Raw genomic sequence first — 26,095 nt, 5'->3', positions numbered from 1 at the left:
GAGATTGACTATTACTGGACTCTGTGACAACTTTTTCTGGCAATGAAGCAGAAGCTGTGGAGCTGAAATACGCTCTTCCTATGCAGCAGAGTGTAGTCCCCGCTTGCTGTTACTTGTTTTCTGTTAAAGGTGCACTAAAGAGGAATCTGAACTCGTCTTTTTACCGCGGGTACTCTGTCTACACGTTCCGGGCACTCTTAGAAAGTTCGTATTATTGTCCTGTGCGGCCGATTGCCCTAATTAAATCGCATTAAACGTCCCGGCTCCCGCTTTATTTTGAACTGAACGCGGTAGGTAGGCGAAAGTCAACCAATTTGTGGAGTGCCTTCAGCCAGTCCAGTGGCGGTTTCGCTTTCGCTTTTTGTTTTTTAGGCTTCTGTGAATAAACAGTTTCAGTCACAGACAATATAGCCTCAAATTAGGCCCACGGAAATAAAAATACACGTAGTCTCTTTGATTTACGTATTGCTCCGTCGATGGCAGAGCAGCAAGCCACCGTAGGACTGGCTGACGCTTTGGTTGACCCCTCCTACCTACAGCGTTGAGTTCAAAAAAAAAAGGGCGGGAGCCGGGACATTTATTGTGATTTCAATTAAAGAAATCGGCTGCACAGGACAATAATTCGAAGTTTGTAAGAATTCTCGGAACGTGTAGATAAAGTTCCCACAGTATAATGACGAGTTCAGATTCCTCTTTAGTGCACCTTTAAGACGTATTATATTGTCAGAATTATTTAATACACATTTCTAACAAGTGCCAATTTTCAATGTTGAGAGTCAAGGGAGTGCCAGTTTTTTTTACAATGAATTTGCTAGGCACGTCTAGTTACAAAAAGCTTCCTTAGATGGCGCCAGCTGCCCAAGCGACAGAAGTTACTTTTGTACCTGTGTACCCTTCCCTTCATTGCCAAGAAAAACAGTCGCCAAGTATATTCAATGCAGTGCGGGGCATCTAATTCGGTGAACAAATAACTGATGGCCTCGAATGAACAGAATAGATTCTAAGGCCAATGAAAACGGGGGCAGAAGGCAGTGGGAGTCTGGTTGGGTGGATGAGATAGGAAGTCTGCGGTGATAAGGTGGCCACAGACAACTAGCGCGAGACAGGGTTGCTAGGAGCAAGAAGGAAGTAGCCTTGTTTCTGCAATGGATGCAAGTGATGGTGATGATGAATTAAGACTGGAGTCTCGCCTTAGCGCAGCACTGATGAGCATTGGATGGAATCCTGCTGAATTGATCTGGATTGATTGAATCAATGCACCCATCACGTCGTAGAGGTGTGCATGTCGATGCAGTCGTTTATGCCACACCATTTGAGGATGCATTCATGTGGCAGATTTCATCCACAGTGCCTAGATGTTACACTCCAACTTATTTCTTTTTTCTTTTGATGGCAACAGTGCAGGGACCGAAGAGGAAGTGACCAAGAAGTATGAGGCAGCCAAATCCAAGTATAAGGAAGCCAAGGACCACCTCAATGACCTGCACATCTTTTTGCGCGTAAGTGCCTCTTGTGATTCTTCTAGTCTGGTGCCCACCAGAATGCAAGCATTTGAAGTTCTGGTGACCTCACTGCTTCCTGACAAAGCAGCTAATTTTCTGCTGCTACGGACACAGCCACTTTAAGTGGCCATGGTGTCAGTAGCATTCTGGGCAACAGAAAACCACAGGAGCCTGTATAGTTTGTGCTGTAGTTTTCATTATTGTTCAAACTACAGTAGCCGGCCGATTTTTCGGACTGAAATAATTCGGACTTCATTGAGGAACCGTTGCGCACCTCGTAGGAATGCGTACATTTTTTACGACCGATAGTTTGGACTTTGTGGAGTATAAGAGTTCAATTTTTCGGACTAAAACAGACGTCAACAATGCTGTGGAGATTGTTTTTCAACTGAAAGTTCACTATTTCGATCTAGTATAGACGTGCGGCCATCGCTGTCATAACCAACTCATTTTCCACCGCCGTAAAAGGCACCATCTTGGATTTAAACGGAATCGGCGGGCGACGGGTGCTGGCGGAATGAATCAGAGGGACTGGCTTGGATAGGATTGGCTATTTGTTCTCCGTCGTTGCCATTCGAGATAATGGGACTCTTTCCGTTGCCATCGAGAAGGCCTACAAAGAACGCGCGGTCGCATCGAAAACGGGACAGCTGCAGCGTCTACCGCGTCTTGGACGACACCACCCGCGATTCAAGGCAACAAACGAGGAAGGCGAGCAGACATCAAGGCACCCTAGACAGAGGGGGGGGTGGATTCGGAGGCTTTGACTTCCATTCGCATCTTCCCGTGGGTTACCTCTCGGTCTTCGCAAGCGTCATTGCCCCATGCAAACTGACTGTCCTTGCTTCGCGCAGCGGGTAAATTCGTTCGTGGCATGACTTGCGGCTGCTTCGCACTGTCTGGTATCGTAACATGAGAGGGCGCAGATGACGAAAGCATGTCTATGGCTCACATACAGTCCAATATTGTCACTTGTAGGCGGAAAATGGGGAGCGGCGGTTTTAGGCAAATTTTGAAAGCCAGTTTTTCGCAGAAAAGTTATTTTTTTAGAAGTTCATGGATTTTTCGGACTGTTCGATAATTCAGACCATTTTCCGGGTCAGGCAAGGAGCCTCCAGCCTCGTCACCCAGAAGAAACGTTGAAATTTGTCCCGTTTGAGTGGTTAAACTCTAGAGCATGATATGCGCCCATGAAGCAAGTTTAGGAGAAATTCACTTCATAAGAATACAGTCGACGACCGACTCTTCGGACCCTCTAGGGACCGCGAAAACTACTGAAAAGTCGGCCAGTCCGGAAAATCAAATTTCACTGAAAAAAATCACAAAACTTATTGCCAATATGGCGGAGGAAAGGGAGCAAGGAGTCTTGCGCGTATTCTGAAGCTCCTCGTGACTAAATTACGCGCGCTTCATGTGCATAGACGACGGGTGGCGACCGTTTTGACGAGCTCAGCCTGGCTGTGCTGCCCTCGGCATGCCATCGATGAATGCATGGGCTGGAACAAAGTCTAGATGCAAAAGAGAACACGCCGGTGTGGTAACTGCGCTGCGCCTGCAGTACAAAGGGCCTCGAATGACAACACGAAGATGGCGAAACGACAAGAACCAATAAATGGCCAAAACAAGTGCTCCTTTGGCGTTGTCCTTCACAGCTAGGCCTAGCGACTATAGCCAAAATCGGCATCGTATCCGGCAGTATGCACCCTTCGATGGCTTGCGAATAGTGAGAGGCACCTTGCGTGTCATCAAAACGGCAGTTGTTTGCGGTTTTACAGTAGAAAAGTCAGGGTAGCAGTGCGTTTTTGGTGTGGGTACACTGACCTCGCTTTGAAATGCACCACCATTTTCTTCCGCACTTGCCCACGGTGTCTACCAAACGGGAAATCCGTGAAAACCGGCAATTCTCAGGGAATTTGGATAATCTGAAAAAACTCAGAGAAAACTCATGAGATTTGTGCTTATACAGTCAACGACTGAATTTTCGGACGCCCATATTTTCGGACATGCCTGATATTTCGGACGCCTTCGCGGCACCGCCACGAGCCCCATAGAATCAATGTATAAGGACATCTGAAGTTTCGGACGCTCGAACCCTCCACCGTCCAATTTTCCGGACTTTTTGACGCGACGGAAGGTCATTTGGCTTCTTGCGCAGCACCCTTGCGAAGGAAATCGACTTGCAGCCGAAGCATATCACCGCTCTGAACCACAACTAGCCGAATCTATCCGTCGCACAGCGATTTGGTCTGGCCACGCTGGCTATGTTCAACGCCGCACTTCCGCCTCCGGCGGAGTTTCCGGAGGCGCCGCGGCGCTATTTCGTTCGTTTGCGCAGACCACATTTTGGCTAGCGTGATGTGTGGTGCGTGGTTGTGCTGTTGTGTCCCTCCTTGGTTGTGTCAAGTGCGCTCTGTGACGCTAGGCCTAGCTGCTTCGACGCTCGTCAGCGAACTGCACTGTTTGCAACTTGAGGATTTCGCTCGCCTGCGATGGCCCCCACTCTGTCTTCGTCGTCCTCGCCGATGGCATCGAAGCGCGGAAAACAGTACCGTCGATTAACGATGGAGAAGAAAGCCGCCATTATTAAACAAGTCGTGAGCGGCCAATCGCAGGCTGACGTGGGCAAGGAGTTCGGTATTTCAAAGCAAACGGTATCGAATTTCCTCAAGAACAAGGGCAAGATCTTGGAAGCGGCTGAAAAACCGTCTGGTGCCCAAAAAAAAGAATTCAAGCCAGGGTGTCCATCCAAAGCTCGAGGAAGCTCTCGTCGTGTGGCTTAATTCGATGATATCAAAGAGGTTGCCGGTCTAGGGCTGCATCTTGAAAGAAAAAGCGGAAACTCTCGTAGTTCAAATGGACATTGAGGATTTTAAATTTAGTGACGGATGGTTGAGGAACTTTAAACATCGGAATGACCTCAAGTTCAAGAAGATGTGCGGTGAGAGCGGCGCCGTCGACAGTGCAGTTATTGAGCAGTACCGCAACGGAAAACTTCCGTCTTTGTTGCAGCAGTTCTCTGCTGACAACGTTTTCAACTGCGACGAAACTGTTTTGTTTTTTAAGTTGTTGCCAGAAAGAACACTGGCTTTTGCTGGTGACCCATGCCACGGTGGCAAGCATAGAGTAAAGAACGGCTGACCGTTCTCGTCGGCAGCAACATGTCTGGCAGCGAGAAGCTTCCCTTGTTAATAATCGGGAAGTCAAAGAACCCGAGGTGTTTTAAAGGGGCAAAGCTGCCAGTGTTGTACGAAGCCAACAGAAAGGCATGGGTGACTCAGCAGTTGTTCGAAAGTTACGTCCGCAGGTTGGACAGGAAGTTTGAACTTCAGAACAGACGTGTCGTGCTCTTCATTGACAACTGCGCCGCTCATGCACACATTAAAAACTTGAAGGCTGTCCAGCTGGAATTCATGCCACCCAACACGACTGCAGTCCTCCAACCGATGGACCAAGGCGTCATCCGCAATTTAAAGCTTTTGTACCGTTCACGGGTACTACACCGCAGGGTGCTGTGTGCGGAAAACGGCAAAGATTACAACGTTGACCTTCGGTCTGCTGTTGGAATGCTTGCTGACGCATGGAAGGCAGTGAGGCAAGACGCTATTCGCAATTGTTTTCGCCACGCGGGCTTCGTACTTGCCACAGAGGCAGCAGACGTTCCTGAAATCAACAAAGCGATTGACGTGTGCCCGCCCATGGACGACGTAAGCCCGCCAATGGACGACGTGAGTCCGCCCTTGGACGACGTGATCAACGACCTCCGCTCTGCTGGGGTTTCCATACCCACAGAAATAACTTTTGAGCAGTTTGTTGACGCTGACAACGGGCTCGACTTCTGCGCAGAACTGACTGACGAGGAAATAGTCCGTCAGGTTGTGGGGAACTCGGATGACTCCGATGTTGAAAATGAGGAGGAGTCAATGCCTGCACCGCCTACAAGCGCCGAGTTGACGCGAGCACTGTTGACGCTGTCATCGGTGTACAGTGCTGACACGACCCTTGCTCAAATTGAGGAAAATATGATCGCATGCAAGCGGAACGCCACCCAAACGACAATAAACAAGTTCTTCAAGCCACTGCAGCAATAACACCGGCTGCCCTGACGGTACACATGTACATAATAAACCGGCAGTCGGCTGCATTTTTGAACGTCTCTTTTTATAGCCACTTCACTGATGCTTTGGCAGGGTTTCGGAAACCCGGTACTTCACCCTTTACCCTCTAGATCCGAGGAAAAAAGAAAAAAGGTGCGTTTTTTTTGCATGCATTCATTTTTTCGGACTGCCTGAATTTTCGGACGTTTTTACATTCCCTAGAGGGTCCGAAAAATCGGTCGTTGACTGTATCAGGGAAAATTAGCTGCAGTTCTACATAAAAGGAACTAAAGTCATGATAACGCTGCCTCGTGTAAACAATGCGGACTGGCATTGCACGGATTGTCCAGTGCAGCGTTACGCTTCTTCTCCTCAGTGACCGCTGGCATCCAACGTTGTGCTATCAAGTGGAGCATCCCAGCAAGGCAGCAGAAAGCTTTGCGGCGCTATCAATTTCAAAGTGTACTACAGCCGAGCCCACATATAACGGCCCCACTTAAGACAAACTTTCGCTTATAACAAACGAGACCTGCGCGACCATCAAAATATACATTGTTTCAATGGCACAAAATCGCATGTATAACGAACGTCATTAAGCCCTGCTGATCGGTAACAGCGAACGGACGGCATAAACCTGGCGGCGCGATGCGAGATAAGCTGCCTCTGACTCCTTTGTGTGCCCGGCACACGGTATCTTTTCCTGAGCCTTATCGCAGGCGAACTGCCCGTCCTGTTTCGTGCTGCTCTCAAGCGAGCTACCCTTTCCCCACCGATGCGCCTTCCAAGAGCGCCCTCCTGCCCCTCCTTGCAGCTACGCTTCCGTCTCCTCACTCTCTTGCAAATCCATGCTTGGCCTGCGCGATCAACCACGCCGCCGCTTTTGCCAATCTCGGAGGCCACGCTCCGTGAAGTAAGCCTTCCGCGGGAGCCAAGAGGTGGCTGCACTGACGGTCACGGTCGCCCCTCATTGGTCTCTCTGCTGGCGCTGTGCATCTGTATCTTTAGCTTGATTGCTGCTTCTGCACATTGCACGTCTGCCCCGTCGCTCGCTTTTGTCGCTCTTGATGCGGTGCGGACGTTTCGTTGGCTTTGTTCAAATCTCGGGGCCCTGGTTGTAATACGGATGGCGGACGGGAACACCGTGCCCATTTCCATTGTATTTGGCGGTCTAGATGATGAAAGCGGCCTGGGCGGAGGTGACGGCCACTTGCGTGCGGAACTGCTTCCGCAAAGCCGGCTTCGTCGACACAGTGTCTGATGCCCAGTCTGATGCTTTCGAAGATGATTAGCCCGGCGGCGATTTGTGGCAGCATGTCGTCTACTCCGTCATGGGGGGTCATGACATTGGTTGGAATGATTTTATTTCTGTTGATGACGATGCCAACACCGCGGAACCGTGCACGGACGAGGGCATCGTTTCTGAAGTGCGGGACTACAGTGATGCAGAGGAATTTGATGAGGATGAAACTTCGGAGCCAGCACCCATCAGCGCGCCTGTAGCAATGGGCTGCATAGAAAGCCTCAGACAACTTGTCTATGCCAAGGGCCTCGGTGAAGAGCACGCTTCTGCTTTAAATAAACTGCAAACTTCCCGCATCGGATCTGCGCTGCAAAAACAGACGTCCATCAGGGACATTTTCTCGAAGAAAGAATTTTGTGTTTTGACAAGCAACTGTCTTTAAAGCTGTGGTCCACTTACTACAAACTTTGGGATATAACAAACGGACGCTGCGTGACGGTCATGTTCGTTATAAGCAGGCTCGAGTGTACGTCGAAAGCAGACACTTTCCCGCGCTTCCCCGGCGCTGTGACCAACGGCAGAGTGCACACTTCCTACGGTTCGCATGTGCGCTGTTCAACGCCCAGCGACCTCCCCTTTTTTTTTGTGTGTGTTTCCAAGTGGAGAGCTCCAACTAGGCAGCAGAAAACGTTGTGAGAACTTGCAATGGTCCCAAATGAACTCTTCCTTCCTCCCCTTGATGGAAGTGTCCATTTCTGCCGCAGGGGGTGCGCGAACGCGATGCAGGTGACGCAGCTTTGGGAGAAAGGGAAATAGTTTCGCGCCTTTTCACGATATGCCGACGCTAGCAAAGCAACGAATTCTGGACGTGCTTAGCTGCGCCATTTTGAAGTGACATGCTCTTTAATAACTGCTGTGGTGCCGCAGGCAAGCTGTGTGCAACATGTGTGCCTTCAAGTGCACTTTCGTCCAGGACTGGACGAATGTGAAACATTGCGAGTTTGGAGCCTGGATTAGGCCTGTCGAAAGTAATCAGCGTACTGTGCGCTATGCAGAAAGCAGTTTTCGCTCAGCAACATGGGAAGAAGAGTGGTGACAAGTCACGCTGAAAGTAAGTAGCACCGACTGGCCATTACCACAGCCGGGACACCCTCTGTAGCCTCACTTTTGACACCACCGACCACCGTTGTAACCTATGCCGGGCCAGTACCATCAGTTTCTGCGCATCCTTCCAGTGCGCAGAGATCACTTCGTGCTGCCGCGGCATCGGCTTCTCTGTTTCCTTTGATGTTCCCATCGTTAGCTACAGCCAAGAAAATGCAGCTTGGCAAAGACAAGGTAGGATATACTATTGTCTATGGCCTCGCACCTTTCCTCAAGGAGAACCTCATGTCGGAAGTAAGCCAAGCCTCCCACCTCATCATGACGTTTGACGAATCATGAAGCAAAGTTGCACAAATGGAGCAAATGGACGTATTGGTTCGCTTTTGGTCGGATGCAGAGCAGGGCACGAAAACGCGCTACTTGACGTCATGCTTTCTGGGGCGCTCGTGGGCAGAAGAATTAGTGTCCGCTTCTAAAATTTTCACAGATACTCAGTGATCAAAAATTTTTCAGATCTCACTGGATGGGCCAAATGTAAATATAAAATTTCTCCATCAGATCAAACAAGAACTTTGAGAATCCAGCGACGGCCGTCGTATTCTTGAAGTTGGTAGCTGTGGCCTTCATGTTGTGAACGGTGCTTTCAAAACCGGACACACGGCAACAAGTTGGCAACTCAAGGAATTTCTTCATGCTTTGTACAATTTATTCAAGGGTGTACCTGCCCGACATGCTGAATACGCACGCATAATTGGGAGCAACATTTACCCTGTGAGGTTTTGTGCTGTGCTCTATTGAGCTATTGAGATTCTGCTGTACCTAAAAGTGTATGTCGAGTCACGTCGAAACGAGAACAACCGACCAACCAGCTCCAGTTACTGCGTGGTCGAAACAGCCATTCGTGATCCTCTGCTGCCTGCAAAGCTAACCTTTATGCTTGGCATCGCGGATGAACTGCAGCCGTTCCTGGCTCAGTTCCAGACCGATTCGCCTATGCTTCCATTTCTTGGCGCAGCATTGGAGAACCTTCTACGATCACTAATGAGTAGAATAGTAAAGAAAGAAGTAATAATGACAGCAGACAGTCCGTTGAAGTTGATCAAGGTGGACATGGACTTTACTGCGAACGTAGTTACGTTGCCCAAAGTTGACCTTGGGTTTGCTACGAAGAATGCGCGCCGAAAGGCCCCGAAACTTTCAGATTCAGTTATCCTAGGGTTCAGAAGGGACTGTGCCACTGTCGTGAAGAACTGCGCCAAAAAGATCGCGGAGAGGTCGCCGTTGAGGTTCATGCTGGCGAAGGGATCGTCATCTCTGGGTCATGCGTGCGCGCTGATTCCCGATCTCGGGGAACAGCGTTGAAGTTCTAACAGAGCACCAATGGATGACAGGAACAGAAGCTGACCGGGCGATGTGGTTCTACAAGCATGTATGCTCCCTAGCCTCGATGCAAGTGGCATTAAAAAATTTCAGTAGGAGCACGCATCGGCTTGATGCCCTTTGGGCAGGCACCTGTGGTTTGAACAAAGAACTGTTCACATTTGTCAAGCTGATTCTGTCTGTTTCGCACGGAAATGCGTCTGTCGAACGGAGATTTTCTGTTAACAAGGAAATTCTTGTTGAAAATCAGAAGGAGCAATCTTTGGTCGCCCAGCGAATCGTGTACGACGCCATAATGTCGGCAGGAGGAGTTGCCAACATTCAGCAGACCAAGAGGATGCTTGAAATGGTCCGTGGGGCGAACGCACGGTGGAAAGAGGAGCTGGAGAGGACAAGAGGCAGAAAGGGCCGATGCACTGAGGAAGGAGCGGGAAAAGAAGTGTGCTGCCGCTTCTGTGAAAGAGCTTGAGGTGAAAAAACAAAGTGTTGTCTGGCGCCAAGATGCAGATGTCCCTCATCCAAACAAAAATAAACTCTCTAAAGCAGTGAAACAACACTGAAGCGTTGTGCACGAATTTGAGGTTGACTTTCAGTGTTACTTTGAGGTTTGTCACTGTTTCACTTCTACAAACTAAGGTTTCTATAATCTGCAGTTCGTCTGAATAGACTTGCTTAGAGAGAATCGCACTTGTGACGCTAAAGTTCAGGTCCCACACTATTGCGGTTACTATCAGTAGATAGAAATATCTCACGTTTAAAAATATTTGTTTCCGCATGCATCTTCCTTTTAGTTCGTATTTGAAAATGTTCAATTTGATTCGCAGTTTGTTTTAGCATTTTTTCAAAGATATTCAATTTGTTATGCATTTTGCTAATCTCTCTCCTTTCTTTTTAAATGAACTAAACACTACTCCTTACTATTCAAATAGGATTAAATCGTTGTCTTTATTTTTTAACATGCTTACTGGAGAGTGATACCATCAGGCGGCATTGTGTCAGCTTGTTTTCATATAAAACAAAGTGCTGTGTCACTCAGGGAATTTTACAGATGCACTCAGGGAAAGCCTGGAAAACTCGGGGAATTTGGAAACGTCAACTTAGTAGACACCCTGTCGCCGCCTCCGTGAAGTTGTAAGCTTCCCACGCGCTTCGCTGCTACCTCTTCCCATATTCTGGACGAAAGACTCAACTCGGCACAGATTAATTCCGCAAACTCTGACTATGTTCAAGTTTGTGCGGCAGTTAACGTTCAAGAACGGTACGAATTCGAAACCACGTGGGCGCAATGTGCCGGCTCGCACAGAATTTCAGCCTCGCAATTTAAGAGGCTCCCTTTAAGCTTGAATTTCATTTTGTTTGATGAAGTTTTCGATCTCTTGTGCAGTTTGAATTAATGAAGTTCCACTGCACATTATATGGCGGCTTGGGTATTGGTGACAAGCACGAACGAGGTCCGAGAAATTGAGCAGTCAGTTGCGGTGCATTTGAAATTGGCTCTATGGGCCATGCCACGGTGCCGCGAAAAAGCCCGAATAATCAAGCATGTCCGAAAAATCAAGCCTCCGAATTTTCGGTTGTCGACTGTAACTTACTTGGTAGCTGGGGATCGCAAAACAGTTGTGGAAATGCGCAGGTCGCAGTGGTGCTCGTTGTAACACCAGCTCGAGCCAGTATGTAGAAGTACAATCACAGCGTGTTGAAAAGGGACACTGGGAACAGATGGAAGTTGACTTGCATTGATAAATTACCACGATGTAATGACAAAGGGGCTGAAATCGCTGGAAGCGGAGCTTTGTAAGCTAAAAAAGGCCAGAAATGAATTTCACATGTCTAGCTATCAATCGTTTTCACAAGCTCACTGCAATGACTTCAGTGAATTTTTTTTTTTTACACATATCTCTGATGCTAAACTACTCTGCCTTTCATTTCCAAACAGTGATCACGGACAGTGTCCTCCTTGATGTCGTGAATTTTGATTTGAGTGGTAGGAAAAAATAAAGAGCAAATTTTTAAATATCGAATTTTCTCGTCATTAAGTTGCGCATTTTGCTGCCGAACAAATGTAAACATAGCCAGAAAGAGGCACAGAACTAAATTTTATTTTTAAAAAAAATTGTGGCGAATTGTCCTCTATTTCCTCTTCTGTGACGCTGAAACGTGACTGCTTCACTTGTGTGCTTTCTCTCCTGTTTGTGCAGAAACTTCAACACTCTGTACGTGTGCGGAAATTCAAGTACGAGGAGTTTCTTGATCGCATGGCCTTTCGGCTTCGCGTCCTGTTTGTGACAATGCTGGTGCAGCAGAACTTTGAAGGGACGGTCGAGTTTGACCACGAGAAGGAGCGCTTGCACATTATGGTGGGTGGTCCAGTTGCTGTTGCCTTCTTTTTTCATAAAAATGTAGTAGGCCTTCAAAATTCTCCTGCTTAACTGCAACTTGTTCGTGGCAGGTGAAAAACGCAGCTGACTAGGGAGAGCAGGCCTCCTGCATTTCTGGCAGCTCATCTTTGGACCTTTTTTTGATGAATATGTCAGCAAAAGCCGGTTCTCAATTTTGCTAGAAATTTACGTAGTTGTGCGAGCAGAAATGAAATTTATTCATATTTTTAAACTCAGCATCACAAGTGATGGCTCTTGCATTGCAAAATTAATACCCCTGTCACACGGGACTTCTTCACGGCCTTTGCCGTAAAGTTGTCTTAATGCACTAAAGTGGGAATACCGAAAAGGAGCAGCGGCGCTGCTACACGGCAAATCCAAAGGAGCTAGAACGCGGTCTCCGTGAATGCCAAAAGTCACCGCTGTGTGTGAAGCCGCGCTAGTAACATTATGAAATTAAAGCAGACGGTAGCACTTCAGCTAAGAGGGTAAGACTAGTGCTTTCGTTTATGTTGGAAAAGATAGCTGTCACGATAATAAACGAGCATTCTGACGGTGAGAAATTGATATATTGAAACAAAAGTTGTTGTTTTTTTTTTCATCGTTCCCGGTCCGACCACGGTAGGCGCACTTTTCCGTTCGGCTCCTCGTTGTGTGTGAGAAGCGTACTTTGTTGCTTATGTCCTTGTGCGTATTTCAAAGAAATTAGGTTGTGCCTGGTTAATGTGCTGCCGTAATCATGAGCGACGAACCGCAAGACGTTAGAACCAAGTCTGTAATTGCCACGAAGAGCAAACGAAGAAAAAACAGCAAAGCGAGAAGCGCAAGCACGTGTGTGTCGATGCGGCTGCTGAAAAGCGTTCAAGTCCTTTCTTAGCAGTGTAGATGTCTTAAGTCATAGCCTCCTCTACGCTTAAGTGCACTGTAACGCAAAATTAACCATTGAATAAGATAAATTAGATATTTTTTTACATTTTCAAGACTAAAAATTGCATCAGTTTTTTATTCTTCGAGCTCGCTAGCTGGCGCTGCCGTCTGGGTTGCTCCTTTAAGCAACTTTAAGTCCGCTGACGGCCGCCTTTGCGGCTACGGACCTTTTTCGCAAAGGTCTCGACGCTTTTCCGTGTAGATGCGCGTCACGCACCTTTGGGGCAAAGGACCTTGATTCTTAAGGCCTTACAAGTGCCCGTGTGACAGGGGTATAAGAGAGTGTGCCAGCACTTTGGTAGATAGAAATGGGCTGCCCTGAGTTGCCACACGGACCAGTGAAGTTCTGTGAGCGAATCAGTGGTAGTCCGCTTGCTGCGTGGTTTCTGCCCAGTGCCAAAATAGTGTTTTCCGACTTCCTTTCACCTGGTAAACACAGTATGCAGTTATGTACCTAGTGAAGCAGTGATGGAAATTTTAAAAATGGTATTGTTGCGCTGTTCTCATTTCAAAAGCAGGCGACCATTGCCTTGTTTTTTACTGAATAAATCTACCGGGATTCAAGCGGTTCTGGTAATTTTTTTCCGGGGTCATTCCATAATTTCAACTTGGGATGATTGGAACATTTTTTCCAGCCTATTGGAGTTCAAATTGATGAGTTTTTACTGTAGTTGAAATGTTGAGAGGGATATATATGTGTTTAGTAAAATTATAGCGGTAATGAATCTCTGAAACAGTTGCTTTGTACAAATGGTATGCCACTGGGTTTCACGTTTTAAGTTTTTGGGTGGCATCATAAGATGCTTAAAAGTAGAGCATGATCAAGAAAAATCTGTGTTAAGTTCACCTTGTCTGATAATTTGTCACAATAGTGTTTTTTGCAGCCTCGTGTTATTATACTGTTGTAGCATGGCTTCTGCGCTGTGAAACTCACAGTGGCGTGTTAACACTGAGCAAACACAGGTGGAGCCACGTGGGAATGCCAATGCCAGTGCCAGTGGTGGTGCCAGTGCCAGTGGTGGTGCCCGTGCCAGTGGTGGTGCCAGTGATGGTGCCAGTGCCAGTGATGGTGCCGGTGCCAGTGATGGTGCCAGTGCCAGTGATGGTGCCAGTGCCAGTGATGGTGCCAGTGCCAGTGATGGTGCCGGTGCCGATAACGGTGCCAGTAGCACCAAATTTAGGGGTCTGAAGTCCCTCTCGGGCGGCGAAAAGACATTCTCTACTGTCTCCTTCATCCTGGCGCTGTGGGAGGCCATGGAGGTCCCTTTCCGCATTATGGACGAGTTTGACATTTTCATGGTTAGTACGCGTCACAACATTGATTATCTCATTTGAAGGAAGAGGCTGACTCACTAAAAGCAGGGGTTCTCAAACCGGTTTTCTTGAAGCCTGTAGTTTCCTAGGGGTACCTTTTTTTTTTTTGGGTTCCCTGAGTGCCTATATCTATGCGCGCCTCAACCTCTACCTTTCCTTCACTGACTTCATTTTGGGATTTACTGTATTGCAATTGGTCGTAGCAAGCTGTTTCACTGTCCAGCCAGTCATTGTGAATTGGATTTGGGCATATCTTCGAGAGGTTTTGTGTCAGCATGCTTCTTTTCACATTTGTTAGGCAGCAAGATGTGAAAGACAAGGCACATGGGGTTCTTTTAGCTTATTGGAAGTTATCCGGCCAAGTGTATGCTGTGTGTATGAATTTCTTTTTGGCACAAGCCGGTGAAGACGACCATATAGAATAGAATCTCGATGATACAAATCTCACGGGGTCGGAAAAAAAAAAAAAAACATCCTTAACATCCTAAATGTGTGTCATTCAAGCCCAACACAATCCGTATCTAGAAACACGGGAAATGCATGCACGCAGATCTGTTTACGGCTGACAGGATTCATTTACTGCCCTGCACCAGGGCGTTGGCGATGTGTGGGCAGTGCTTTAGCGCTCGAGGGTGTGGTGGCTGCTTGGGCGTTCGTGTCATCCGCAGTGGCGTGGGAGGATGTTCAGGGCACTCAGATTTGTGCACATTGTTCACATCGCACTCCAGGCAGCGAATTTCATGAATTCGTATCAGCCTTTATCGTGTCATACTGTATTATGAAGGGAGAAGAGGTGCCGTCCTTCTGTGCCCTCTTTCTTTATAGTTACTGTGTGCATAGTATACCTAGCAGAGAACAACAAGGCCAGGTAACTCTAAGGGTGTATGAATAGTTGAAGTTTCGAATCGTTTGCAGATGCATCGTTCACACTCCATTTTTACTGTGGGAAATATTTGAACCAAGTAAGCAGTCAGAAATCACGAAATGTCTGATCCATCTCAAATTACGGCTACATATTGCCGTATTTCTAAACAGACTCAATAGTATGCTGCATCTCTCACCTATAAGATCAGTCAGCGTGTTCTTTGCGGCTGCTGCATGCTCACGGATTGCAGAATGGTATGGCGGCCGAGGGTTTCTCAATCTTTTTATATCCTCAGCCCCGCTGCCTCCCATGGGGTGCTGAGCAACCCCATGTGTCTTGGTTTCCTAACATGCGTGCAAAAAGGAGAAAACGTGTGGACGCACGGCACCTCAAAAAAACTTGGTGGTTTAGCTCTGGTTAAACCTGGAGTGACGCGATAGCTACAGCTGGCCAAGTGGAACTCGGTCACGTGACCAACCACGTGACAGCGTGGCAGCACAGCCACAGGGTGGCGCACCGCTGTGCTGAAGGCTCGAAATGTTACCGTAATGTAGCTATCGCTACAAAATTGCTCAGGTTCGAGTAATAACAGGTGGCTGTAGAGGGAGACTGTTTGCTATAAGCAAGCAATGTGGGTGTGGTGGAAAACATCTATTGCCAAGTAATACACAGGGGGGCAAGCACCCTAGCATGGCACGAGGCAACCCTTAGGGGCTGCCCTTACAGGGCAAAGGACAGCCCTTGGAGGGCTATCCGCTTCAGCGTGTAGGTAATTATCCGGCACTGGTCAGCAGCAGCGGAGCTGGCCAGGAGAGTCTCCCAGTATGACTCCGCTGTGGTTGGGGTTGGAGGGTGTGGGAAGGCAGGACATGTGAGGAGGACATGAAGGAAGTCTCCCGGTTTCCCACAGAGCTTACAGGAAGAGAGGAATTGATCTGGGTAGCGGGCATGAAGGAGAATAGGGTAGGGAGCACTTCGGGTCTGGAGTCGGCACCAGTGGGAGGCCTGGGTTGAGGTTAGCGAGGGAGCCGGCGGTGGTGTAAACGCGTTGGGTATCTCGGTAGTAGGTAAGAATATCTCTCTAAATGTAAGCTCCAGACTCCAGGGATGGCGGAGGAGGTCCAACTCTGGCCCGGAAATTGAGACCTCGGGTCAGGGAGTGGACCTCCTCGTTACCTGGGAGGCCTGCAATGGGGTCAGTTCCAAGATAAAATTGATAGCTGAAATGTAGAGATTGAGGCATGCATGGATTCAGATGGTTACAGATCTTAAAAGTACAAGAAATCTAAGGGTTCTGTAGAGCCCAGTTTAAAAGCCTTTGCTGTAGAACCCTGGATGCCAGAGCTTGGCTGCAGTTCTCTCCACTGCCTTGCTCTGTAGGGGAATTGTTTTGTCTTCTATGGGGTCAGCATGCCATAGCCCTTGGACCACCTGTTGATAGTGAAGTACTGTACCGGCTTCATTTTTCTTTTTTCTCTCTTTTAGGACATGGGTAGGAGGCGAGTGAGCCTGGAAATGATCCTGGAAATGACTAGGCGCAAGCGCACTAACCAGTTTCTGTTTCTCACACCACTCGAGTTGCCACACATAGACTCACTCCAGAATGTCAACATTGTGATGATGCCGAATCCCACCCGCAAGCGACCAGCCGCCATTGAGGATGCCGACGAGAACGACGACCAGCCATAACATTTATGTCAGAAAACTAGAAATGCTGTGTGTGGAGGAATGTTTTTAAGGGGAATGGGGGTCTTAAAAACCAGATTTTTTTTTTTTTTTGTCAGCATAACCTGTTGAAACTTGGCACACAGATGTATCATAGAATGCCGATTTCAAGTACCCATTTAGATTTCAAATATCTCACCTGGAAAGAAATTTATAGCAAAATAACATCCCAATTAGGTCATTTTTTACAGGCCTTGTGATAATTTCTCAGTTAAAGGAAGCTTTTTTAACAATACGTAGACATTTCCAAAGATCCCCCGCACATCCCTAAACCTTTCCTTTTTCCTTTAAACATAATAGATTAGCAATCAGGCCAAGTGTGGGATAAGTACTGTCACATTGCTTTTTCTTTCCAACTTTGTTATCCATTTATGATCAACAAAACAAATTTATAGCCATTTTATTATCTTTAGGGTGGTCTGTGGGCCTTTGCAAATGTTTGCTTATTCTTAAAAAAAGCTTTCTTTTACTGATAAATTACTATAAAGGCTCGTAAGTAATGACCTAATTAGAATATGTTAATTTGGCATTTTTTTCCTTCCAGGTAAGATATTTCAAATCTTAATACATATTAAAATTCAGCATCCTATGATATAAACAAATATAAGAAAAAAAAATTTAAGACCCTCATACCCCTTTAACTTTTGGGGCAAGTCTGATCTATTAAGAATGAATTTTCTAATTGTTCTTATTTTTGCATTCACTAGATTTCTAGTCTTTCATTCAGATATAGTTGCACCATATTATGTATTTACTTATACTTATGTATGCACATGCACATATATGCATGCACATGTGTGTGTGTGTGTGTATGTGGAAGTTTTTATTTAGTTCAACGAGGAATTTATTTGTTTCAAAGCATGCAACACTGCAGTATTGCATTTTAGTTTATTCATGTCTTTCAGCAGAACTCATGCTGCTCTCACAAGCAAGGTCTGTATTTTAACGCTTTTAACTGATTTATGACAGCATTCCTCAGCACTACCTTTGCAGGTTGTTCATTGTTGGATTTTTAATTTTAACTCTGGACAAATAAAATTGTTCACATGTCACAGTTCATGGCTTCAGCAGACCACTGGCTTTTGCTGGTGGTGCTGTGCTCATTGAATTCGGCTCAAGCTAGTGTTCTGTATTGCATTTTTTTTTTTTGACTGACAAACGTGGATGTTGTTTGATAATGCTGACGATATTGTTACGCGGTGACCAGCTGAAGATGGAGGCAAGATGAATGATGGACAAGAGGTGATTTAATTGCTGCTGGCCTAGCGCTCACGCTCCGTCCCAAGCCACTGCCAGCTTCGTCGTCTTCGTCACATTACCCGGGGGCACCGAGCGATCTTCCTGATCCTGAATGAGACACTGAGGAAGATGCATGCAAAATGGTGATGGGCTTGAGATGACGCTACAGCTGAGATGGCAGGGTGTTGTAGTGCTGGCTGCCACGATGAAACAGATGAGTGAATGAATTCTGGTCCTCGCAGCTTCCGAGCCGCTGGTTGCCAGGACAATGAAGGAGATGACCAGCTGGTCGGATAAGCGCTAGTCCGCAAAGCTTCCGGGCCACTGGTCACCTTGAGCCGGCAGCAGAGGTCCATGGGTGCATCAAACGGCTTGGGCGGGGGGCTGTGCGCTGACCTGTCTCGGATTGAGTGTGTTGCATAGGGTCTGGTCTGTAGGATCAGTTCCTCATGTCTTGTGGTCGCGATGGAGGGACAGGGCTGGGGCAAATGGCGAGGGTGGTTCTGGTCAGGCGGGCTGATGCACAGCCGTGCGGTGCAGACTAGGAACACAAGGCTTACGACCGAGGCAGACGCAGCACGCCGAAACTCCAGAACCAGCATGGCGGTGAACCCTGCACCTCCACCAAATGTTACGTGGCGGCCAGCCAAAGAATTAGGAGAGATGAACGATGGACAACAGATGATTTTATGGCCGCTGGCCTAGCGCGAGCACCCAATCCTGCACCACTGCCAGCTCCTTCATTTTTGTCATAGTGTTTTGTTTCCGGGGCTGCACTCGCACAGACTTCCAGCGATGTCCATTGGCCATGATGACTTGTCACATGACATGCAACTGCTGAGGTCGAGCTGTCAGTTTTGATCCAAACTGTGGTGGCCAGATGCACAAGACCGCTGTGCACATGTTTCGACCCACGCTAAAAGAACTCTGCAGGTGTCCAACGTAAATCTGGAGCCCTACACTTTGTTGTGCCTCATAGCCTACAGTGGTTAGATTTATTTTCTTTTCTCTGAACTCGGGGCTTTTTTCACTGTGTTTCGAATCACAATTCTCGGGTTTTAGTGCAAAAGCACTACTTCGTGTGGTCAAACCAGCTCACCAGTTTGTGTGAAGCTTTACCTTGAGGGTGACCTTTGACAAACCATAAATATTGCCGCAACAGGGATTCAAACCAGCGCGATTCTTCTGATAGGCTGACCACGAATGTAGTCCTCCTCAACGCTGCCGTTTTTGATGGATTGAGGTGCCCCCTCTAGGTTGTGACTATTGCAGATAGTACTGTACTGACACAAGGAAAGGTTGTATATCATTAACATTGTCATTGGCCATGTCTGGTTCGGTCTGCATGCAGCCAATGGGTGGGACTTGATTCTAGAGTCATCACGGGTGTTCAAAATCATGAACGCTGAGCGGGTTTGACGTCGTGTGAAGCGCTCGGCTAATTGAGAGCATACTGTCGCATGCGAATGCAGGAAGGCAGCTAAAGCGAACAAACCACGTCGTGTGCGAAGTAGTGAAGAGGGGAAGAGAGGAATGGTACACCGTCGCTAAGGCAGAGGAAAAGCAAACGAGCTCCGCCCAAAAAGCGTCCATCATCACCATCAGCCTGACTACTCTCACTGCAGGGCAAAGGCCTCTCCCATGTCCTGGGGCCCAAATCTGGAAGCAGGCATCTTATGGACATCCACTATGGTTGAATACAATTCAAGAAGGAAGTGGCTTTTTCCCCTAAAAGGACCCCCTTCTAGTCAATGGCATTGGCCGATTCTGTGACCCTGCTAGCCTGACAATGCAGGGCGTGGAACATCCTGAGACACCTGCTAGACCCAACCCAGTCAAAGTCACAGACGAACATTAGATTGGCCAAAACACGGCACAAATATGAGGGAACAGATGATAGCTTGATGGAGGAAATCAAACAAACATACATAGGGAACATAGCACGCACTAACCTGCCAGATTATGAGGGACCGGGCAATGAAGAACTGGACACGCCCATAACGGAGGCGGAAGTGAGTGCAGAGATAATCAAGCTCAAAACTAAATCGGCTCCAGGCCCGGACGGAATAACCAACAAAATGCTAAGAAACCTGGATGATGAGTCGATCACTGCTATAACTAAATACATGCAGCAGGTGTGGGAAAAGGGGAAGCTACCAAAACAATGAAAAGAAGCAAGCATCATTCTTATTCCCAAACCTGGAAAGCCCTTAAAATTGGAGAACCTCAGACCAATCTCCCTCACCTCATGCGTAGGGAAGTTGACGGAGCATGTAATCCAAACGAGGCTAACCAGATACATGGAGGACAAGAAATGGCCAAACGAGACGGTCGGATTTAGGCCAGGCCTAAGTACTCAAGACGTTATGTTGAGATTACAACATGACATCATAGACTCTCGGACTAAGGACACAAAGGCAATCTTGGTATTAGATCTTAAGAAAGCTTTCGACAATGTAAAACATGAGGCGGTCCTATCGGAACTTCAGGAGATCGGTGTAGGTGGCAAGATATACAACTACATTAAAGACTTCCTGTCAAATAGGACAGCCAAAATAAGATACCAGGACCTGGAGTCAGAAGAAATAGAGCTACGCAACAGAGGTACACCACAGGGATCGGTCCTATTCCCGCTCCTCTTCAACCTAGCCATGAGAGGACTCCTAGTGAAACTGGGAGGAATCGAGAACTTACACTTTAGCATGTATGCGGACGACATAAATGTCTGGATAAACAAAGACAGCGATGCAGAGATAGAAAACAAACTTCAAACTGCGGCAGACACAGTAGTGGAGTACGCGGCAGGAAGGGGGCTAGCCTGCTCGCCAGAGAAGTCAGAACTCTTAATATACAACCCGAAATCTTTAAGATTAAAAAGGGATAGCAATCTTAGCATTATGGTAGGAGGCAAACCGGTGCCTAGGGTTGACAAGATAAGAATTTTAGGCCTTTTTATTCAGGAAATTGGATACAATGATGAAACAATAAAGAAACTGGAAGGATATGCAGCGCAAGTAACTGGAATATTGAGAAGAATAGCGCTCAAAGGGAGAGGACTCAAAGAAAGGAGCCTAATAAAATTGGTGCAAGCATACATAATCAGTCGACTCAGCTACGCTACACCATACCTTACCTTTTAATCCGGTACTGCAGCCGCGGAAACCGTTGAAGAGGCATGGATTTGAAGACGCGTTTTGCAAGTCGATGATGAACTATCAGGTGGCTAGCCTTAGCGCACAGGCATGGTGTAACTTTTTTAAGTTACGCACATTACAACGGGAGTTACAGCCCTTTTCTGGTGCAATACTGCCCTCATAGAAGCCTGTGTCTTAGAAATCACGGCTTGTGTTCTGAAATAGCAAAGATTAGCTACTTCAGTGCGTCAGTGGCAGAGCGGCATTGCAAGCAGGCACGTAGCCAGGAATTTTTTTCCAGGGGGGAGGGGCAACCGAACAAAATTTTCTTTTTTATACTGAGGGAGAGGAGGATTTTTGCTAGTGCAAGCGTGAATAAAATAAAGTTTGTCTGGTGCGCATGTGAGGTACGCCTCTCACTATAATGAAACATACAGACGAATTTTCACATCGTTTGGTTATCGTTTAATACAACATGGTCGTATATACAGGGTGATGAAAAAAGCGCTCAAGCAAATACGAAAACGTCCATTACAAAACAGAGACTTTCCTATTCTATTCTACACATAATCGTAACTAAATTGTTTAATCTGGGTTCATTAAACTTGTAAGGGTACACGAAAGAAACAGGGCTTCATTTCAGTGTGGCATTGTATGCACCTTCTTTACTACCAATGCTAGTTACACAGAAGCAGCTGGTACGAAGCGACAGCAGCGGTGGCCGAGCAGGGGGGTTCGATCCCCATTGCCGCCGGGTACCCACCGGTGACACAATGGGTACAAGCTTTCCCCTGGCCTGGTGCACGGCTTCTTTAGAGTGAAATGCTTGGGAAATGGGTCTGACACCCCATCTTGAGTAGAAGAAAAAAACCTTGTGCCATGGCACTCTTTGGCCACAGATGCCCTTGCGTCATAATTCATGATGATCATCATCAGCTGGTACGAAGCATATGCGCACCGTGAAAACTAAGCGCACAGCTTACAATTCAAACGACGAAAACAATACACAGAGTTGAACACATAAAAATAAATATTTGCCGCACACAAGGGATACCTTAGCGATGTACGCAATGCTACACATAAGCATTAACATCAGCGCTACCACATTTTTATGCAAGTGGCACAGATAATGTCACAGGCACAGTTGGTCCAAACACAGTGTCAAGCCACAGCGAGAGGCATCCATGCCCAGCAAAAAAACATAGAGCGCTTCTCTGTGCAGAGCTTGTACAGGAGAAATGAGAGTGACGAAGGAACTCATCGGGAATATGTAGGAATGAATTGTGCTGCTTATGAGGTAAACCATTTGAATCAGAACAGCACAAGCAGCAGGGTTATTCAAAAGAGAGGGTCAAGTAGACGGTTTAATGTCAGATGAGCAGAGAGATTTCAAACGGGAAACGAAAGGAGCAGTAAGGGAACAATTGCGGAAGTAATGACTGATATCTTCGCACAACATACCACATGAACAAGTTGAAGATGGAGATTTGCCAATTTTTTCAAAGTAGAAAGGGAATCTACCATGCCCAGTGAGTAAAGTAATTTGAGGATTTCTAGGTAGACGGATGGAAGGAATATTGAGCGTATCAGGGATTCAGTTCAACAATTCTGTGCTGTCATTATTCTCATGCCAATAAGTTCGCCATAAAGAAGTGAAGAATGGTGTAAACGGGAACGCATGCAATGGCGTGAAAGGATAGAAGTGTGTAAATTGGCATATTGCCCAGCAATACTAGCATCCTGGTCGGCTGACTCATTTCCAAAAATTCCGGAGACCCCGTATATGAAATACAAGAAATGGAGCAAGAGAAGAAAAACGATCGAAATCTTTCTTAATGGAAATAACTGTCGGATTAAATGAAGTAACTGAAGATAGGGCATAATGCAAAGATAGGGAATCAGTGTAGAAATGAAGCATAGAAGGAGGGGTATTAATAGCAAAGGCAACAGCAGAATGGAATGCTACAAGCTCCGCGGCATAGGCACTAGAGGGTGGTTTTAGGATATGCGATGAAGGTATAAAATATTTCATGTGGAGCTAAGAACAAAAGCAGCACCAGCACAGTGGTAAGTGAATGACCCGTCAGTGTAAATATGTAATGCGCGTTGACAAGAAAAGGTCAAGACTTCCTGATAACTAAGTTTAGAAAAAGAAAATTTAAATTTCAATGAGGGTTGTTCAGACCCAATGATTAAGTACAGGCTGAATTACAGACGGGTTATAAAATGCCTTACCGTATACAACGGGTTGCCTTAATCTAAAGAGCATAAACTCTGCACATAATTGGTCAAGATAAATAGGCAATGGAAGAACATTGGCAAGGGTGTGAAGAGCAACAGTTGTCGCAGTACTGTAGGCACCAGGAAGAGCAAGAAGCGGAATGCGTTGCAACGATAAGACACAATCTCTGAGTCTGGAAAGCGGACAATGAAACCACCAAGCTGAAGCGGCATAGGTGATTGTAGGAAGGATAACCTGATGATACATTAGGCGCAAATGCGATGGAGAAACACGAAAATGAAAATGGAACCAATTAAGGAGCTTGGTCGTAGATGCAATAATTTTCGCTTGCAAATGATTAATATGAGGAATAAAGCTTAGCTGGGAGTCAAAAACAACTAATAATTTAATGTTGGGTTCACACTTGAGACTGTAATTGTCTAGGCGTATAGTTGACTTACGTTTGCGCAACGCCAGGACTCCATTAAAATAATAAAACATAAGACCACTTGTGAGAATTTAAGTGAACACGATACTCGGCACACCAGCTTTGGATTAATATTAAAACTTTTGAAACCAATGTTGACAACCCGCGGCTAGTATTTCCAGGGACAAGGTGTCATCAGCATATTGCCTGAATGTGGGTAGGTGAGGGTACAGGAAGATTTAAGAGGTCATAGATTAAAATGTTCCATAGTAAAGGTGAAAGAGGCGAACCTTGCGGACTGCCGACAGAAGGAGGCACAGAAAGAGTACAAGAAGGAGATTTATAGGTCAAACGTCGGTTATCTAGGAAAGAAGCCAAGAGAGAATATAAATTTCCTGGGCAACGATGTTGTCTTAAAAAATTTAAAACCACAGAGCGCCAAACACTATCAAATGCACCTCTGAAGTCCAGAGAAACGAGAACCACAGGAAGCTTTTGTTATTGATATTGCCACAGTCCCAATCAATCCAGTGGCGCCATACCGCGGCCGAACTGTTTTAGATGGGACTTGCCATGCCTTGCGCTCTCGAGGGGCTAGAGGTTTTCGTCTTCTTCCTCGCTCGAGCTCCCTGCTGTCTTGGACGCCTAGCACGTCTAATTAAACCTGGTTTTGAGTGCTTCGACCGTTTATCGGTGACAATATGTACATGATACTTCACGCAAACGATAATGAGCCTGAACAGAACTACGGCCATGCGTGAAACCATACTGATTTCTGTGCAGTAGGTTATTCTGCAACATGAAGTAATACAGCCTACCATACAGCAAACGTTCGAGCACTTCACCGAAAGACGAATTAATGCAGATAGGCCTGTAAGAATTGGGAAGGCGCGCTGGTCTTTTCGGTTTGGGAATAAAAATAATCCTCCAACTCTCCAAGTCTGAGGAGAGTAACCCAAATGCAAAGCAGAATTAAAATTAGACAGCAAAAGCAAGGGATGAGCATTAAACAAGGCGAGAACAAAACGAGGGGTGATTAGATCAGGGCCAGGAAAAGACGTCAGAGCGATCGAATTGATTATAGCTTCAATATCCGCAGAAGTGAAGGGTAAATCTTGAACTGAGGTATTGTAAGGCTGCGCTATAACGTCACGTACATGAGTATGGAAAGGAAGGTCGGGGGAAAGCCTATTTGTAGCTATGTGAGTACGAAGCAGCAGCTTTATAGTGTCAGGAAGCGTTTCAGTATATGTGCCATCAGGCCCGCCGCGGTGGCTCAGTGGTTAGGGCGCTCGACTACTGATCCGGAGTTCCCGGGTTTGAACCCGACCGCGGCGGCTGCGTTTTTATGGAGGAAATACGCTAAGGCGCCCGTGTGCTGTGCGATGTCAGTGCACGTTAAAGATCCCCAGGTGGTCGAAATTATTCCGGAGCCCTCCACTACGGCACCTCTTCTTCCTTTCCTCTTTCACTCCCTCCTTTATCCCTTCCCTTACGGCGCGGTTCAGGTGTCCAACGATATATGAGACAGATACTGCGCCATATCCTTTCCCCAAAAGACCAATTATTATTATTATATGTGCCATCAGAGTACTGGAGAGGAGGAATTACAGAAGGGCACCTGCATGAGCTTGCAAAACCATGTTTTTATGGCTTGCTAAAGAGGAATTTGCGCGTAGCTGTGGAGAAAATCTCCTTTAAATAATTATCACGGGTGTTTCGTTGCAAGAGCCCTCTAATAAACTGAGCGGTGGAAAATTCTTAGCTGAGGGTCTGGAATGTGCTGGAAACGGTTTTCAAACTAGGGGCGCTTCGCCATGCACTTCGCATAAAATAGCGCGTTTTAACTTGTGAGGTACACAGTTTTAATTTTTCCCTCTTTTTACTGTCATTTATTTCACAGCCGGTTACGTAACTGTGGTTCCCTTCGACCACGAGATATCGCTTAGCTCATGCTTTGGGACGTCGGAAATTCGGAGCAACCGCGCCGGGAAAAACCACTAAACTACACCACATACCGCCGTCTCGCGGGCTTCAATGTCTTCGACTCACTGCTTACTATACGCAGGATTTATAGCCTCGCACATCTTGTACACACATATACATTTCATGTCAAGAAGAAGATACATAGCAGCACTTCCTTGCCCGGCTCCTGCATGCACGCATGTACAGCAAAGAGGCCTTAACCTCACTTTCGCATGCCGTGTTTTTTTCCCTGGGCCAGCACCACACCGCGATTCCGTCACCTTGCGAAGCTACAAAACACTCGTCGCGGCTCCCGGCACGTCACGGTTACCTAGGCACTGCCGGCTTTCCCGTGCACAAAAAAATGAAAGCGGGTCAAGCTGAGGCCAAGTCTTGCTACAAGCGCGCCACTTGACGGCGACATTTAGCACGTATGGCACGGAGCCAAGCGGCGCCGGCTTGTGACGACACCGCGCGTGAACCACAGGATTTGCTTGCGGAAGGCGTACGGGGCTTTAGGCGAGGAACCAAGGAGCAAGAAATAAACAAAACAAAAAGAAAATGAGAAGCGAATGCGCGC

The 26,095-nt window shown here is 46.9% G+C and overlaps 1 protein-coding gene across 2 annotated transcripts in view; it reads left to right on the top strand.

Annotated features, from left to right (window-relative positions):
- SMC6 (Structural maintenance of chromosomes 6) overlaps positions 1–17,583 on the top strand; it is a 63,484-nt gene extending 45,901 nt beyond the window's left edge. For both annotated transcript variants that reach the window (XM_077640984.1, XM_077640985.1), the window contains exons 20-23: positions 1,400–1,499; positions 11,519–11,677; positions 13,589–13,924; positions 16,290–17,583. In XM_077640984.1, coding sequence (XP_077497110.1) covers positions 1,400–1,499; positions 11,519–11,677; positions 13,589–13,924; positions 16,290–16,493 — 799 coding nt within the window. In that variant the 3' untranslated portion in view covers positions 16,494–17,583. The remainder of the gene's footprint in view (positions 1–1,399; positions 1,500–11,518; positions 11,678–13,588; positions 13,925–16,289) is intronic.
- The last annotated feature ends 8,512 nt before the right edge of the window (positions 17,584–26,095 follow it).

Source organism: Amblyomma americanum, chromosome 10, assembly GCF_052857255.1.
Source record: "Amblyomma americanum isolate KBUSLIRL-KWMA chromosome 10, ASM5285725v1, whole genome shotgun sequence".
In the NCBI taxonomy this organism is placed as follows: Eukaryota; Metazoa; Arthropoda; class Arachnida; order Ixodida; family Ixodidae; genus Amblyomma; species Amblyomma americanum.
The sequence above is the reverse complement of the archived record's forward strand: the minus strand, read 5'-3'. Positions and strand labels throughout refer to the sequence as shown.